We start from the raw sequence: 17,794 nt of genomic DNA, 5'->3' as shown, positions 1-17,794 counted from the left end.
AATACGCTGCACACCTATCAGCTGCAGCCTTATTCTGTAACCTTATTTCCCGCAAGAAAGTCAAACGAGTCCCTCGCGGGTTGTGCACAAGAGAAATCTTTAATACCGGAGACTTCAGACTCGCATGCTTTGCGTCCTTATCTGGATAAATTGTTTTCATAGTGTACACTTTGTACACTTGGTTCCTGCAAGAACTGAAGCCTGATAGCTTTAAACCGCCCTTTGGACCCTCCCCCCTCCCCTTCCTCACCCTCAGCCTGATTTCTTTCTCTCCCCTCTCCGACCCAATCTCCCTAGGCCCCCCCCCCCCACTCCATTCCTTCCTCTCACTCCCCTTCACTCCCCGTCGTTTTGCGTCCTCGTCCAAACTCTCCGGGCTCGGTGAAGCCCAAACACCCAGGGAGGCTCTCTCTCTCTCTCTCTCTCTCTCTCTCTCTCTCTCTCTCTCTCTCTCTCTCTCTCTCTCACTCACATGCACGCACGCACGCACGCACGCGCACACACAATCTGTTAAAGAAACAATGTGCTACAGAGTTACCAATGGCAAGAACAGAATGTGTATTTAAATATTTTGCACCTCAGATACATACATGATATGTAACAGACAGATATACAATTAATTTTTTTGTTGTCATCACAAAAACCACTAAACAACACAAGACCACAGAAAAAATAAGGGAGAGAGTGAAAGAAGGGAGAGAGGCCCTTTGTCTAAGACTGACGTCCAGCGAGCTCCACTCTTTTTGACCCCATGCACGCACAAGCACACACAAGCACACACACACACACACACACACACACACACACTTGCACACACATACACATTTTTACACACGCGCGCATGCGCACACAACCCACATGCGCACACAAAGACATACATCATCGCAACCCTGCAAACTTTCCTCTCTCTCACACATTCACACGCAGGAAATAAGAGTCTCTTTGGGGGTCGTCGTGTGATTTCAGCGTCTCTTTCCCTTGTAGTTGAAACAGAGAAACACGTGTTGTTGAGTCTCCATGCCGCAGTCGCCGCCCCCCCTCCACCCCCCACCGCACCACCACCACTACCACCACCAACTCCCCCCCCCCGCCCCCAGCGATGGCAGAGCACTGAGGAGGGCACGTTGATGAAACATCATACGTTGGGGGAGGGGGAGGGGGGGTTGGACGGGGGCCTCGGAGCTGGAGTCTTATGTACAGATGCTGGTATTTCGAGAGCAGATATCATGTTTTGAGTCCAGTTTTCCTCTCATGGGACACGACGAAGGGAGGGGTGGCGGGAGGGGTAGAGGGAGAGGACGGCACTGGTCTTCTGGCATTCGGGAAGATGGGCTGGGCTGGGGCTGGATCGGGGTCAGGGCACAAGACAAAGATTAAGTGCGAGTTAGCGGAGGGGAGGATCAAGGGTGCTGGTTTACTTTTGGTGGGCATGTGGCAGCGAGGCAGACAGAGGGGGACACAGAGAGAGAGAGAGAGAGAGAGAGAGAGGAAGAGGAGGAGGAGGAGGAGAGAGAGAGAGAGAGCAGCGTGATCCTGATTTGTGTGAATGTGTTTCCAGGTGTACGGCTCAGGACCAACGAGGTTTTTGGGGGGGGGCGCAGGGGGGGATACAGACTTCTGGGAGATGGAGTCCTCAAAGCATCACAGCATGACTCGGAGGAGGTGAGGTGTCTGTCGTTCTTCTGTTGGCTCCGTTAGCCATTGCCTCATTCCAGCTGAGTGTGTGGGTGTGAGTGTAAGCTCATGTATATGTAAAAGACGTGATGCATATACACATACTGTGTTCGGGAGCGCACATGCACGTGTGTTTATGTTTTTCTGTGCGTGTCTGTGTGCGTGCATGTGTGTGTGTGCGCGCGTGTGTGTGTGTGCCCGGTGCAAGGCAGCATGCTTAGGTGTGTTTGTGTTGCAGTTGGATCTTGATTGTCATTGCTGGAGAATTAAAGCTTTACTGTCCAGTGCTGGCAGCAAAATTCTCACCCTTCACTTCACAGTCTCTCACCAAGACAGTCTCCTTTAAAAAAAACAAAAACAAAACAAAAACAAAAAAAACAAAAAGTTCTGTAAAAGCTTGGATTGAATGCACCTGAAACAAAAGCAGACAGAAAGGGCACTTTGAGGCTACAACGTCTTCAGATTGGCAAAGTAAATGCACAACGGGGGATGCTGAATCAAGCTGATTTACTGAAGATGCTCACAGTTTGAAGCAAATTTCCATTCTAGCCAGAATCTTAAAGTAGAATTTTAAAAGCATATTCAACTGATGGTCACACACACGCACACACACACACACACACACACACACACACACACACACACACACACACACACACACACACACACACACACACACACACACACACACACACGCGATTCTTTGTCCAATTCAGGAGAACACACTTTTCATGGGTTTTAATGGGGAGCTACATGCAGAAAAGTGCTTTACCACAAGTTTTATTAACAGACGAACACAGCGGTTGGACCGCAGTTGGTCTTCATCATATTCATTCATCTTTGTCGGGTGTGACAAAGACCAACTGCGGTTGCAAAATTGTGAGCAGATATCCATTTGCAGGTTTCGCAACATCACATAGGTAGGCTTTTTCCATTTAATTATTATCATTTTTTTATGAAAGTAAACTTTTCATCCAGCTACTTCAATGAGACACTATCTGGACACGTGTAATGGGGCTGCAGGGATGGCACTTGGGGTTTTTTTTTTATGCCTATTCTTCCCATTTTATTTGAAAGATGTACAACAAGCGAAGATGAGCTGTAATCTCACCTGCAGCTACAGGCTGGTGACACTGAAGCTGTCGTCACTGGCCGGGTCAAGGAGCTGGCACAGTACCCCACCGCCCCGAGCCGTCTGAGACGGGTAGCGGTGGCCCATCCCGTGGTAGGAGTGGTGTGGCAGGGAGTAGCTGCCCATGTCCTCCTGTTGAGGAGAGGAGTCCGATGGGGGCTTGGAGGGGGTGTAAGAGGACTGAGGCGGTTGGCTCTGAATGTGGCCCATGCTCATTTGGTGGGTGGTCAGGTCCCTCTTGTGGGCAGTCATGGCAGCGGGAGGGGGCCGCTCCTCGTACAGCAGGGGAATGGAGTGAGGGTGGAGGTGGGGGTTGGGGTTACTGTGCGCGTTGTGGTGGGAATGTGGCTGGTTGTTGGTGTGGGGGCTCGGGAGGGAGGCCTGGTTGCTGTGATGGTGTGTTCCGGCATGCAGCTGCGGGTGGGTGTTGGCGTGTGGGCTCAGGTTGGCATGGGACTGCGTGTTGTGCTGGTGCGTGTTGTGCATGTGGGGATTAGGGTTCACATGGGCATGCGTGTTGGTGTGCGGGCTAGCGAGGGGATTACTCTGCGTGTTGCCATGAGGACTTGTGTGTGGGTTGCTTTGCAGGTTGCTGTGTGTGTGCGTGGCTGTGTTCGCATGTGTGGTATGCGAGTGGGGGCTGGGGCTGCCACTGTGCGATGTCTGTCCGTACCAGTAGGGGGAGCTGCAGTAGCTGGGGGAGTCGTACTGCGAGTACTGTGGGTCTTTAGGAGGGGGGCGGTGGGGCGGGCTCAGTGCCGTGCTGCAGTGGGGTGTTATCCGAGGCGAAGGAGAGCAGGAGGGAGAGAAGGTCCTGGAGGAGACTGCGTGGTACGTCTGAGGAGGAGGAGGAGTGGGCTTGGGAGGGTAAGGAGGAGATGATACACTGGGGGAGAGGGAGGAGGAGGACTCCCCGGGGTAGATGGCCGGATAACGCTCCTCAGAGGAAGGGGTGGAAGGGTGGGCCGAGTAGGGGGAGGGATACTCACAGGGGTCCTGGAGGTAGCCTGCAGGAGGTGGAGGGTTAGGAGTGGCTAAAGGGGAAAGGCTACTGCTATCCCCGCTGTAATAGTCCAGCCCCTCCTGAAACAACCCGGACCCTTCTGGAACACTCCCGGCTCCTCCTGCTCCTGCTACACAGGCAGCCTTGGCTCTGGCTTTGCTCCCTGATGGCCGTTCCCTCTGACATGGAGACAAACCTCCTCGGCCTCCTCTAGACCCCCTCGGCCGTCCTCCGACTCCTCCCCGCTTGGGGCCCGGCGTGGGAGTAGGAGAGGGACTGGACGGGGATTCAGAGCGCAGAGCTGCACCCGCCTCTTTCTCCGATTGCGGTTCGGTTCGCTTCCTGCGTCCTCGGCCCTGCTTGCCGCCGACCCCGCTCTGGAAGAGAACGTTCTGGCTCCAGTTATAGGAGGGTCCCGCGGCGCTCTCATGCCAATCCATCATCAGTTTCTCCAGGCTGGACAGACTCGACTGGCCCCCTTCCCCGCCGACAGGGGCAGGCTCTTTCTTTTTATAAGGCCCGCCCGCCGGGCTGTGTCCGCTGCCGGTGGCCGCAGAGCTCAGGTGAGAAGAGTCGGAGGAGGATTCGGACAAGCTCTCGGGGAAGGGCTGTCGCTTCGCTTTCTGTGGGGTGTAGTTAGAGATGTCCAGAATGTCTTTGGATTCACTGGAGCCGTATTCACTGAAGCCATGATACTGAGGCCCAAAGCTGTCTGCCGCCCAGCTCCCGTAGCCTTGTCTGAAACACCCACAGACAAAAAACAAAGACGAGTGAGTTTCAGCAAAAGTTATGGCTGATTAATAAATAACACAAATATGTCCCCCCCCCCATGTTTTGGAGTAATGCTAGACTACGATAAAGCCTGGATGTGCTGACTAGGAATTCCTCAGGTGGACACAAGATGAGCACCACAGCCCAAGGGCAGCTTTTTAAGCCTTATTATTGACATTTATTGAGGTATGCAGGCTATAAATGAAAATATATCAGCGAGGCATTCGTTTACCCAGTCCACCAGAAGATATTATATTTCAGCTACTTAAGGAAGTTTGATTTTTACCTTGTGAGCGGAGCAAATTATTCACTCATCAATTTATTCATTTGTGAAAACTCAAGTTTTAGCGTTTGAGAGCGATTCACCTGTAGCTCCACTGGTTAGAGTTGTACTGTCTGTAACCCTCTGGGGAGGAGGAGGAGCTGAAGGGGCTACCTTTAGCCATAGCCATGTAACCCCCTCCTGGTGACGTGGGTCCTACCGACTCCCCCCGCACCGTAGAGGAGTGGGCCGTTCCGGGATATCCACTGTAGCCACGCTTGACTGCTGCCTGGAAGCTGGAATAACCCATTTGACCCTGGCTGAGGGGGTTGGCCTTGCCGTGTCCTGACCCGTAGGAAAAACTGCAGTCTGAGGATCTCTGTGGCACCGCACCGACCCCTGCGGGGGAGGAGGAAGAGTAGCTGGAGGAGTACTGGCCAAAGGAGGAGGGATGAGGGGAGCTGGGGGAATGAGAGAGGGAGAGGGATGGAGGAGTGGATTTGGGATAGTTAGATGTAGTGGGGGAGGTTTGGGCCAGGCTGCCATAGCTGTAGGATGGCCTGGCTGAGGAGCAGTGAGGCTGGGCTGGACCCTCTACCCCAGCTCCTGCGCCTTTAGGACTCCGCTTGGGGAAAGCAGGGGACCAGCTGGGGCCGGCTGCTGGACTGGGGGGCTCATATCCAGGGGTGGATGGGGCTTTACAGCGGTCAGACTGAGAGGAGGAGATGTCCAGCAGGTCTGAAGAATCATCAGAGTCGAGAAGTGAGCGAAAATATCCGGCAAACAGGCCCTGCGAATCCTCCCCGCCTGGCCGAGCTCCTTTGCCCCCCGCTGTATTGCTGTATGACCCTCCTCTTCCCATCTCACTGGAGGTGAAGCCACCCCTGGGTGACCCGCATGCCTGGTAACTCCCTATACCTTTCTCCCTTGCCACACCTCCCTCCTCTCCCCAACCACCTGCTCCATTGGCCCAGTCCTGCCCCATGGATGACCCCGCCTCACCTTTAAATATCCCATTCTTTCTCGGACGTCTCTTCCTGACTGGTTTCTCGCCCCCAAGCTCATTTCCGACTACCCCCCCTCCTCTACCAACTCCGCTGCCACTCGCAGCCTTGCCCCGTTTCCGGGGTAAACCAGGCTCAGCCTGGGGGTTGAGTTTCCTCTTCTTGCCAATGGATTCAAAGAAGTCACTGAATGTGCTCTTGTTGCACACACCGCCCCCAACACTGCCTGCTGCCCCTCCCCCTCTCCCCATGCCGCCTCCTCTGCCCCCTCTGCGTCTAAAGCCGGTGAGCCGGTGCAGCAGAGTGGATATTCCAGGGTTTTCCAAAGGTGTGTGGAAGCTCTCCGGCTCGCTTGGTGTCCAGCAGCGAGGAGGTGAGCAGCGGCCAGTGGTAATGGGTTGCCGGTTTAAAAAGGCCAGTTTGGAAAGAACATCCCCATACTCAGACTTCACATCATTCGTATCATTAACGTAGGACGGATAAGGGGAAGGGAGCTTAGTCCGACGTCGCCTCCGCGGCTTCTTGGGCTGGTCTCCATTACCGGCAGGGTTCTCTGTACTCACGGGTTCCCCCAGTATACCAGGCAGGGCCTGCTTGGGCGGGCGCCCACGCCGGCGTTTGAGGATGACCGGGAGTTCTCCGGGTGGAAACATCACCATGACGCTCTTCCCGTTGTTCTTCATGCGGAGAAGCGCCGTCGGCTCCCGGACTGCCTCTGTGCCCTCCAGACACCCCTCGCCGCCTTTCTCCGTCCCGGTAACCGTCTCCAGATTGGAGATTTTGTAGCTTTTTTGTCGGCGGCTGAGGTTGACAGGAATACGAGCCACCTTAACCACGATTTTCCTCACCTAAAGAGGAGAAACAACACAAGACGAGCTGACCAACCTTCACCCTTTCAGGCCATAATGTATTGACTGCATACATTTCACCTCAATTCAAGGAACCTAAATTCAGTGAAGCTTACCCCGACAAAACGTCCACGCCTCCTTTTGATGGGAGAGGACACCTCTACATTAGCAGTATCCTCCATCTTCACCGCTGGCTGAGGTGTGGAGCTGGTCGGTATACAAGGAAAGGTGGGATGAGAGGAGGTGTGAAGAGGGGTGAGGTTGGAGGATTGGTGATGTATAGTTTTAACACCAGCTCTCTGTACAGATTTGGATGACGATCTTGGCCCGGGTTTAGGTCCAAGTTTGGGTCCAGGTTTAGGCCCAAGTTTTGGCCCGGGTTTAGGTCCAAGTTTTGGCCCGGGTTTAGGTCCAAGTTTTGGCCCGGGTTTAGGTCCAAGTTTTGGCCCAGGTCTAGCAAAACTTTTAGCAACTGGTTTGGGCACAGTGAGGGCAAGAGGGATGTCTGTAGGGCATGGTGCTATGGGGAGAACAGCCTCCACAGTGGGTTGCTCTTCTTTCTCCCCCACTGCCGCCACCTCCTCTTTGACCCTCCAAATCTTATCATCTATCACTTCATCCTCATCCTCCTCTTCTCCTCCTCTCTCTCTCCCTAGCCTTCTCTCGCCATCCTCTGAGCTCCGGCGGAGGCGGGAGGATTTGCGGAGGTGACAGGGGAAGCGGGGACGACCGGAGCTGCGGAGTGCATACTTCCTCTCCGCCTCTACAGGAAGAGGAGAGGGGCCTGGAGGGGCGTTGGGACCAATGGGAACTGGGCAGAAGGTTGGTACATCTGTCTCTGAAGCGAGGACCGGGGCCGCTGGCTGATTGGTGGAGGCGGGACGACTGACAAGCGGGAGAGGCAGGGTTTGAGGTGGTGTTGTGTGTGTGCCCTCCAGCGCGACGGGTCTGGGATGCTCCAGCCCGGCAGAACCCACGTGAACGTCAACCTCAGCATGTGCACAGTTGTCCGTGTGCGTCTGCGAAACAGCCTGTGCACAGACATCCATGTCCATATGTGTCTGCATGTTTCTCAGCGTCTCGGCGAGTGTCTGCGTCTCAGGCTGTGAGCAGCTCTTAGGCTTCCTCCGCCGCGGCGTGTCGTGCCCCAGTCTTCTGTGTAGGTGGAGGCCGTTGGCCTGGGCAGAGGGAGAGGGGGGAGGGAAGGGGTCTAAGGTCACCGGCGCCGGTCCATCTTTGGAGAGTTGCGGGGCCCCCTCCTGGACCCCCAGCTCCCTACTCCAGAGCTCGGGTCCTTCCAGCCCCTCCAAACCCCCAACACCACACCCCTCGTCTTCTGCCAGAGCCCCGCCACAGCTCCTCGGCTCTCCTCCGCCTGGACGTAGGCGTTCCGGCAAGCTACTCATCCAACGGAGAGGCAAACAGTCTTGCTGATGCCGCGAAAGGGGAGACGCAAAGGGAACAAAGAAATCCTCTTAAATTTTCTGGCTTGTGCGTGTGTCAACGTCTCCTTCCTCCCAGCCGTCTCCTTCCTACAACGGTCTAGCGGGAGAGACTTAAGGACCTAAGGAGAGAAATGAAAATAAATAGATAAATAAATAAATAAATGAATAAACCCACTTGGAAGCAAGTTCATAAATCAGTAAACAGTCCCTCTTTGCTGCTGATTAGGAGGCAGTTAAAGGAAACAGCTTGACACCAAATACCACTAAAAACATTGGTCACAATACAGCTACGCCATCAACCGCATAAAATAAACACACAATTACTGTAGAATTACCCCCAGTTGTTGTGTCAATTGTCAGCTGAATCGTGTACCTTTTTTTGGCAACGGGCCATAAACTTAATCACTACAGCAGCACGGCTCTATGTTCAATTAACTGTGCCGCCCACACGGCAGCATTACAGCATCAGTTTATATTTACCATTCACGTCCTGTTCGGTAGTTTTCTTCAACTGGGTAGCCGAGTGTGGTTCTGATTTTGATTCTGGGGTGAGCCTCCCTCTGTCTGTCTGCCTGACTGGCTGGCTTCTGCAGGGGATCATTGGGTCATCAATACTGCAGTGGAAAACTCATACACTTCTTTCTCTCTGCTCTGCTCCTCTGTTTCGCCCATAGTTGCTAGACTGAGGGAGATTTGGCGGGGGGGGGGTGAGAAGTGAGGGGGGGAGCAATGTGGAGGAGAGTGGAGCAAAGAGGAAAAAGAGAATGGGAGATTAGTCAAGATGTCACAGCATGTATCAGACAGAATTAGCGTCTTTGGGTAGGGCTGCACCATATGGACAGTATCTCACATCGCATTCCCTGGGAAAGGAATTGCGGCTACCTTTCCATATCGCTTTGTCTGGTCGTAGTTAGCGTTTCCTTTTGATGTAGATCAAAACGCTCTCTGTAGGGCTAGCTCAATAATGTATTGTGGGTATACGTTCATCCCAGTGTAACCTTCTGCCATTGCACCGTCGCACTAGCACTCCTGCAGGCACGCAAACACACGTGCATTGCAACGAAAACTCATAGAGCCATACACTAGTTCTGTGAGAGGTTGGCTGCCTGTCTTTCATCAGCCTCACAATCCGAGTCAGTAATTGCATCATGAAACAACAACGTCAACTCAACAGCAACAAGACATCACAACCTTAATGAGGTAACGAGCAACTTTTATGATTTGACATCCAGGCCTTAATTATTTTGCTGAGCCAAAATTTTGGTCATGATGAAACAACGCTACACAAACAACATATCACACCCAAGAACACACGCATATTTTAGAGGGAGGGAGAGAGAGAGAGAGAGAGAGAGAGAGAGAGAGAGAGAGAGAGAGAGAGAGAGAGAGAGAGAGAGAGAGAGAGAGAGAGTTACACTGCATAACAGATATCCCCCCTAAACCAGTCAAATGCATTTGCAAGCCCTAGCCTGGGGGTGCAAGACCGAGGATGTGTGAATAATTATAGCCACTAGGGGGAGGCAGAGAGGCGTTAAGGGGCTTGAGCGATGAAGGTGACAGAAAGACAGAAATGATGGAGGGATTAGAGCCGTGAAGTGAAGGAGAAGTCAGAGGCCGTGTAGGGAGTCGGCGAGGCGGAGGCTCGTGTAGAGCGGTCCCCATGTGACACACAGACGTGACCGCGTCCACGCAGGCGCGTATCCCGCGCGTTTTCACGCGAAAACAGATTCGCAGTGCGCGACACATTCACACGCATTTCCACACTCAGCGGGCTGCAGCGCTCTCAGAGCACAGTCCCGTCCACCGTCAGATCTCTCTGCCTCCCTCTCCAACATATGGCTGTGATTAGGAGGGAGGGATAGGAGGAAGAGGAACAAAGGGAGGGAGAGAGAGAGAGAGAGAGAGAGAAAGCAACTCTGGGGAGGTGAGAAACGAGACTGGGGGAGTCAGAGGACGGGAAGTGGAGGGGAAGACGGAGGCATGCAGACGGAGAGACGAGAGAAGAGAGAGAACGAGAGAGGGTCAAAAGAGGCGAGAGAAGGAGGAGTGGGGGGTGGGGGGGGGGCTGTAGCGGAGTTTGGGGTTACACACATGGAGCTACGTACACCGACAGCCTACCGCTCAGGGAAACCACACAACTAGGGCAGGCAATCATGTAGCTGCATGCCTGTATGCCTCCACATATGCACCCGCACACCCACTAATACAACTACACACACACACGCACGCACGCACACACGCACGCACACACGCACGCACACACAGGCTTTCATCTCCCTACGCTCCCTTACAACTCCGTCCACCCAACGCTGTCTCCCCGCTTCTGTCTACCCCTCCAACTCTCTTCTTCATTCTCTCACTCTTTTTCTCCCTCTCTCTCTAGTTCGTCTAATTAATAGCGTTCATTAATTAAGGTTCCATCTGACCGGTGTGTGAGAGAAGGAGAAACACAGGCTTTAATTAAACGTCAGCGCGCGTGCACGCACGCACACATACACACACGCACAAATGACAGGTACACACACGCACGCACACACACACGAGCATGCGTGCACGCACACGCAGAAAACAAAGACACATGCAAAGGATCCACAACAAATTAATACTCCCACACACTCACAAAAGGATGCAAGGATTTGTACGTAAACACATACATAGCACACGCGCGCGCGCGCACACACACACACGTGCATTGCACGCGCACACAAAAAAAACATATATACACAAAACAAAGACGCATATGCAAATATGCCACCACTGTGCTCTGTGGGGGGCACGCCGGCAGAGCTTTAGATGCCAACCAATCAAAAGCCCCCAGCAAGCTTCACTGTTTGAACAAACATCCCTGACATCCATCAGCAGCCATATCAACCGCATATTCACTGTCGCATGTTTCAGACGTGTTTAGCTGCATCTCAAACAGCCGCGGGGCTTCGGAGCATGCAGCAGTCTGGTCCCGAGAAACTACAAGCTGATGGCGAATGCAGAGTCCAAATTAAGTGAGCAATCAATAACCTTGTGTAATCTGTGTGACAGCTGGCTAGGAGGTGAAATATGCAGCCGGGCTTATGAATGAAATTATTTGGAAATCCAGTGTTAATAAATTCTGTGTCCACGTTAACGTTATCGATGTAATTGGGTCTTTATAGGGGGACGGCACCTACGGAAAGAAAAAAAAAGCTCGCAACATTTTTGTGTTAGTGTGACAAGAACCCATCATTTGCCAATTTAGGCACACTTGCCCTGCTGTGTATGAGCTGATATATCAGCAACCATTCCATACATGCAGCTGAACTACCATATACACACGCACACACACACATATATATATATATACATATAATATATATATACTCTCTATAGTCATCTACCTCACTGCCACAAAGGCTTACAGAACACACAGGCCTGCCAACACTCGGTGAGGATCTAGACCGTTTGTGTGTCTGTGCGTGTGTTAGAGTTGGTGTGCGCGTGCGCGTGCGTCTCTTCCTGGCTGTGTTTGTTAAAGCACTCACTGAGCTCTTACGGGTGTGCAGTTGTTGCTAAGAGACAGGCAGCAGTACTGAAACAGCATGGATGGGGGGGGGCATAGAGGAGGGGGGCAAGTGAAAGAGAGAGAGATGGGCGAGAGAGGGAGAGAACGGGAGAGAGAGAGAGATGGTGAGGGAGGGAGGGAGACGGGGCTCCACAGAGACGTTTAGACAGATAAGGAGGAGGATGGATAAAACAGGGAGAGAGGTATGGAGAGCGGGAGAGAGAGAGGGGGGGGGGGATATTGACACACAGAGGAAGTACAAAAAGAGTATGTGATGGAGAAACAGGGAGGGAGGAGGGGGGGGGGATGGGGAGGGGAAGTGGGTCAGAGGGTCCACAGAGACTGAGTGACACTGCAGACTCTCAGCTCCCATCAGCCCCCCCGATCCCTCCACACTACCTCAACCTTAATGCAGCCTCGTGACAGCCTAACAACAAACTAGAAAACAGCCTTCATCGCACCCGGAACACACGCACGCACGCACGCACGCGCGACAGAGCCCATGCACAAACCCAACACACCTATGCAACACGACATGACTTAGACAAAGCCCGAATTTGCCAAAACAACAACCTGAACCCCCGTCAGCCCACCGTGTCCTCTGCCGAACGAGAACACCCGCATGCAGACTTCCCCCACGAACCAGAACCAATCCAACCGGACTCGGAAAAATAACTCCGGAACGTCAACGGATGTATTAATTAATTGGACGACTGGCGGCTCAACAAGTTTCGGAGTCATTTGTGAGACGCTGCCTTGTTAATAAAACGGCAGAAAAACCTACACAGGTCTCGCACTCACACGTGGACTGTCTGTCCGCACAGTTCCGCTTCACAACGGCGAAACTCAGGGCGACTCCGGCCTGGGTCGGGCGTCCCTACTGACACAAATGGCCGTCTCTGCGGGTGAGAAGCCGGATGTGGGTATGTGTCCCGGTCGCTGCACTAGCGCCTCCTCTGGTCGGTCGGGGCGCCTGTTCGGGGGGGAGGGGGGACTGGGAGGGAATAGCGTGATCCTCCCACGCGCTACGTCCCCCTGGCGAAACTCCTCACCGTCAGGCGAAAAGAAGCGGCTGGCGACTCCACGTGTATGGGAGGAGGCATGTGGTAGTCTGCAGCCCTCCCCGGATCATCGGGGGGGGGGGGGGGCGACCGGGACGGTTAGGAAGAGTGGGGTAATTGGCCGGATACAATTGGGGAGGAAAAGGGGGGGGGATAAAAAAACTCGTGTAGAGTTAATCGGATTAAATTCGAATCCAAACCCCAACTGGATCGCTCTTATTACGCTCGTGCGGGCAATACTTTTAAAATAATGGCCGCTGATAGGATTGTAGCTAATGTCATAATTAACGAAGTCCACAGACTCGAGCGTGAACTTTACTCAACTTTAAACACGTTGTCAGACACCTGAAGCACGAGCGCGACCATGAGCACAACCCGGCTTCAATCTTAACAGAGTTTTTGAATATGTTTGCCCCCCCCCCCCTTTAAAGAGGACTTTCTGCTCCGCTAGACGGGGCAGGGAGCACAGACAGGAGTGGCAGGGTGGCGGAGGAGAGAGTCTGCATCATGCGTTAACTGCTTCAGCCGCGCAGACGTCCCCGGTGCCGAGTCTAAACCGGGTCTTCTTGTCATGTTTCGCGTCGTAGGACCAAAAGCCTGCTTAGCGCGCGGACTTGTAAACTCCCGGTGCAAGCGGGACAGGATCCAGATCTGGGGGGCAGAGGTCCGACCAAAACGCAATGTAGTCCAAACAGGGAGCAGCGCCGAACAACCAGCCCTGCGTTTTTCCAAACCCTTTCAGTGTGTAGCACTGAGCCGTTTGAGGTGCATGTAAATGTAAATGTACCGGGGGGGGAGGGGGAGGGGGGGAGAGAGAGGGGGAGATTGGGAAAGTTTCACCAGCATGGTAACGCCGCCTGCACGCAAATCCACCAGCAGCCACCCTGAAGAGCGGACTGCTGCTCTCTGCAAAAACAAGTCAGACATGCAGAGATAGTCCAAAAACACATACACCCCCCTCCCTCCCTCCACCTCCCCCCACCCCACCCACACGCTCTCCTTCACTCTGACCTCTCTCTCTCTCTCTCTCTCTCTCTCTCTCTCTCTCTCTCTCTCTCTCTCTCTCTCTCTCTCTCTCTCTCTCTCTCTCTCTCGCTCTCTCACTCTCTTTCTTTTTCTCACCCACTCACAGCACACACTCACCCCCACCTCCCAGCACCGCCGCCACCTCCCCAGCTGCAGGAAATTCCTAATGATCTTCATCATCAGTGTGCACACAGCATCTCCTGCCAAGAGAAAGCACGTACCCACACACGCACACACACACACGACACATGCACACACACACACTGAAATACACACATCCAAAACAACAAAGACACAAAAAAGCATAGATGAACAGTAATCCACACGTAAAACCATATGGACGCACAGACAAAGAGACAGCCATTCAGACAGACAGCGAGACAGACGTCTTATGTAAACAGACTTCACACAGACAGACGATAACGTTTTAATGCAGCCAAGGATATGCACAGGGGACTGAATAAGTAGCAGGAAACACTAGACAAAATAAGACCAGGAACCCCCCCCCCCGTTTAGCATCTCACACCATCTACCCCCCCCCCCATTGTTGGTTCTACAGGAGCCTACATGCTACTGTTATTGTACGACAGGGAGAACTGTTTTACCCCGTTCTCTTGCCTTCATCGAACCCCCCCCCACACACACACACACTTACCCCACCTACCATCCTCCTCTTTCTCTCCACCTCCCTTCATTTTCTCATCTCTAGCACTTCCCCACTGTCTACTCCCCCATCTCACTCTCACCACACAGGCTCCCACTCCTCATCACCTCCTCCCTCATCCTCCAATCCACCTCCATCACTGACACCTTCTCTCCCTCTCTCTCTCGCTCTCCCCTCCTCCCCCCCCCTCTCTCTCCTGTAGGCATTTTCCTGGCACTGCTGATGGCTGCCCCTCAGTCAGGTCATGTGACCGACAGCGCCAGCTGGGAGCAGCTACGAGCGTGCGTGTGCGCACACATGAACACAGAAAGACACGAGAACATGTAAAAGAATACAGCCACACACACACACACACACGCACACACGCACAAACAGACATGAAATACACACATGAGATTACGCACATACAGACAAATGTAGACACACAGGAATAGACATTCTTTTGCAGGCACGCACACACCAACAGAGCAGTACACGAAGACTAGCACACAGGCGCAGAGAGAGAAAAACGAAAACACACACACGCACACACACGCACACACACGCACAAACACACACACAAACGTGCACTTAAAACCACAAGCGCTTGCACACTCTACCGACACACATAAATACAGACACGCACATGTACCTCACACATGGGACACTTAGCAGACACACAAACCAGATGCTCGGACACACAGACCCACACACTCAGACCTTGAGGCCAGTGTTTTGGAGAGGGGCCCTCTGTGCTGCGGCCCTGACTTCCTGACTCCGCCTCCTCCCCGCTCCTGTTCCACAGTTGCCGTGGGAGACGCTGCTGCAGCGCCCGTTGCCAAGGAGAAGGCTGCTGGCTGTTTGAACAACAATGGCCGCCTTGTGAACATTCCAACTGTAGGTACTGACAGCTCGTCAGCTGCTGCCTGAACATACACACGACTGAACGTGAGCCTGTGCACGCGCGTGCGCACGCGCACAGACGCACTAAGAGAATTAATGCACCCAACATAAACCCACACACAGACACACACTCACACATACTACGCACGCGCCACAGATACACAAACGCTTCACCAATGTACCTCTCCAGATTCTGGCCCCGAGCCTGAAAGACCCTTTCAAACACACACACACACACACACACACACACACACACACACACACACACACACACCTGTACACACACTAAGAAATTATGACTTCTGCTGAGAGGATAAGAAACCTCTCTGTCTCTCTCTGTCTACCTGCATCTCTCCACCATCTATCTCTTGTCTCCCTTTCTCTCCTTCTTCTCCTTCTCTCTCACCCACTCTCTCCTATCCTTGCACTGCCTCCCCCCCAACCAGCTAAAGTGCGCAGTGCATTCATCCATCTTCCCCCCCCTTCTCCCTGACTCCTCTCTGTCTTCCTTTCTTATCTCTCTTTCTCCTCCCCCTCCACAGTCCCCTGCTTTCACTCTCTCACTGAGCTCTCCTCTGGCTTCTTCATCCGTGCCTCTCTCTCTCTCTCTCTCTCTCTCTCTCTCTCTCTCTCTCTCTCTCTCCCTCTCCTCTCTCTCTCTCTCTCTCTCTCTCTCTCTCTCTCTCTCTCTCTCTCTGTCTCTCTCTCTCTCTCTGTTTCTCTCTGTGTCTCTCGCTCTTTTTGTGTCAGGAAGTGTGTTCTCTCTCACGCACACATTATTTTCCTGGCATGCACACATGTAACGACCCACACATGCACACAACAACACACACACACACAGCTAGACATGTACGCACACTTGCACGCGCACACACACACACACAAGCACACAAATGCACAAAGTAACACACATGCACAAGCTTTCTCTTTCTCCTGAAAGGTAGCGAGCCTTTCGTCCCTTGGGGGCATACACTTCCTCAGAGAAGGCGGGAAAGAGGGGGAAGAAAGGGAGAGAGAGAGGGAGGGAGGGAGAGAGAGAGAGCGAACAGGGGAGGGGTGGGAAGGAAATGAGGAGGAAGAGGAGTTAGAGGGAGACCAAGAGAATGCGTGTGAAAGAGAGAGAGAGAGAGAGAGAGAGAGAGAGAGAGAGAGAGAGAGAGAGAGAGAGAGAGAGAGGACGGGGAGAGGAGGGCTATAACAGTTGGTGGTGGGGGATTTACAGGCAGACCCTTCAGAGCTCTGCTTATCTGCTCATGCTGAAGGGACACTGCTGAAGCCTGGTTGGCAGACTGTTGAGGCGATGGTCCCGGCTATGCTGAAGCCCAATCAGGGGGCCGGATGTCGGAGGGGAGTCTCTTAACAAGTCTCTGCTCATCCTCTGACTCACTGTTTGCAAGAACACATGCACACGCTCACGTGTGAACGCAATATCACACAAATGCACATTTACAAACCGTACACGCAAAGAAAAACAGATAGGAGACAGCACGCACACACACGCGCGCGCGCGCGCGCACGCACGCACGCACGCACACACACACACACACACACACACACAATCTCACATACAAACATTCAAGTCAAACTTACAGCCAAGGGACAATGTGGAGGTGAGTCTCCAGAGATATGTGTGTTTTGGAGTGTGTGTGTGTGTGTGTGTGTACGTGCGTGCGTGCATGTGTGTGTGCGCGTCTGCAAGTGTAAAACAGAGGAACTGTGCGTTCGAGACAGCGGGAATGTGTTTTATTCCAGAGACAGAGGTGTGTGTGTGTGTGTGTGTGTGTGTGTGTGTGTGTGTGTGTGTGTGTGTGTGTGTGTTTGTGTGTGTGTGTGTGTGTGTGTGTGTCTGCGTGTTTTCCCCATCTCTCTTCCCTCTTTAATAATTGAGCTGATTCTGTCCAGCTTGTTAGTGAGGTGCACAGCAGCCTAACACTCTCCCTCTCGCTCTCTCTTCCTCTCACACAGTGTCTCTCTCTCCTCATTCCTCCACTGTGCCTGCTCGCTCTCTCTTCACTTATCACCCCATTTCTTTCTGGACCTGCTCATCCTCTCCCTCTCTCTTTCTCTCCCTCCCTTCCCCCAATTCTCCTCACAAATCCTCCTATTCTTTGACCTTTCCCCCCTCTTACAGTTTCCCTCTTTCTCTGCCCCCCCCGTGCCCTCCACACCCCCTCTCTCCTCTCCTCCCTGCCTGCCTCCATCCTGTTGAGGTGAGAGGTCATAGCTTCTTCTCTACTGTCAGACTCAAACCGGCTGCAACCAGCCCAGCGGAGAGGAGCGGGGGGGGGGGGGCGGGAGGGAGGGAGAGAGAGAGAATAAGATGGGAAGGTAGGAAGGAGACAGAGGTGAGATGCGAAAGGAGGGGGAGGTGGTGGGGGGTGAGATAAAGGGAGATAAGTGGAGGAGGGCACTGGCTAGAGGACAGCAATAGGGTACAGAAAGCTTTGGGGGGGTGCGCGGGGGGGGAGCAGAGATGAGGAGGTAAGG

At 53.3% G+C, this 17,794-nt stretch overlaps 1 protein-coding gene across 1 annotated transcript; it reads right to left on the bottom strand.

Annotated features, from left to right (window-relative positions):
- Nucleotides 1-1,625: 1,625 nt before the first annotated feature.
- On the bottom strand, nt 1,626-8,732 carry ahdc1 (AT hook, DNA binding motif, containing 1). Its single transcript, XM_056297973.1, has 5 exons — nt 8,620-8,732; nt 6,811-8,258; nt 4,947-6,694; nt 2,786-4,547; nt 1,626-2,014 (listed from the first exon to the last, which is right to left on the bottom strand). The coding sequence occupies exons 2-4, from the start codon at nt 8,098-8,100 to the stop codon at nt 2,792-2,794; spliced, it is 4,794 nt and encodes a 1,597-aa protein (XP_056153948.1). The 5' UTR covers nt 8,101-8,258; nt 8,620-8,732; the 3' UTR covers nt 1,626-2,014; nt 2,786-2,791.
- Between the last annotated feature and the right edge of the window lie 9,062 nt (nt 8,733-17,794).

This window comes from Lampris incognitus, chromosome 18, assembly GCF_029633865.1.
Source record: "Lampris incognitus isolate fLamInc1 chromosome 18, fLamInc1.hap2, whole genome shotgun sequence".
In the NCBI taxonomy this organism is placed as follows: domain Eukaryota; kingdom Metazoa; phylum Chordata; class Actinopteri; order Lampriformes; family Lampridae; genus Lampris; species Lampris incognitus.
This window is presented reverse-complemented; position numbering and strand designations above follow the sequence as displayed.

Excerpts from the sequence above, each read along its gene's own strand:
- ahdc1 (XM_056297973.1), bottom strand. The coding sequence starts at position 8,100 with ATGAGTAGCTTGCCGGAACGCCTACGTCCAGGCGGAGGAGAGCCGAGG. Across the intron at positions 6,695-6,810 it reads GGCGTGGACGTTTTGTCGGG|GTGAGGAAAATCGTGGTTAA; the intron begins GTAAGCTTCACT and ends TCTCCTCTTTAG. Across the intron at positions 4,548-4,946 it reads TCTAACCAGTGGAGCTACAG|ACAAGGCTACGGGAGCTGGG; the intron begins GTGAATCGCTCT and ends TGGGTGTTTCAG.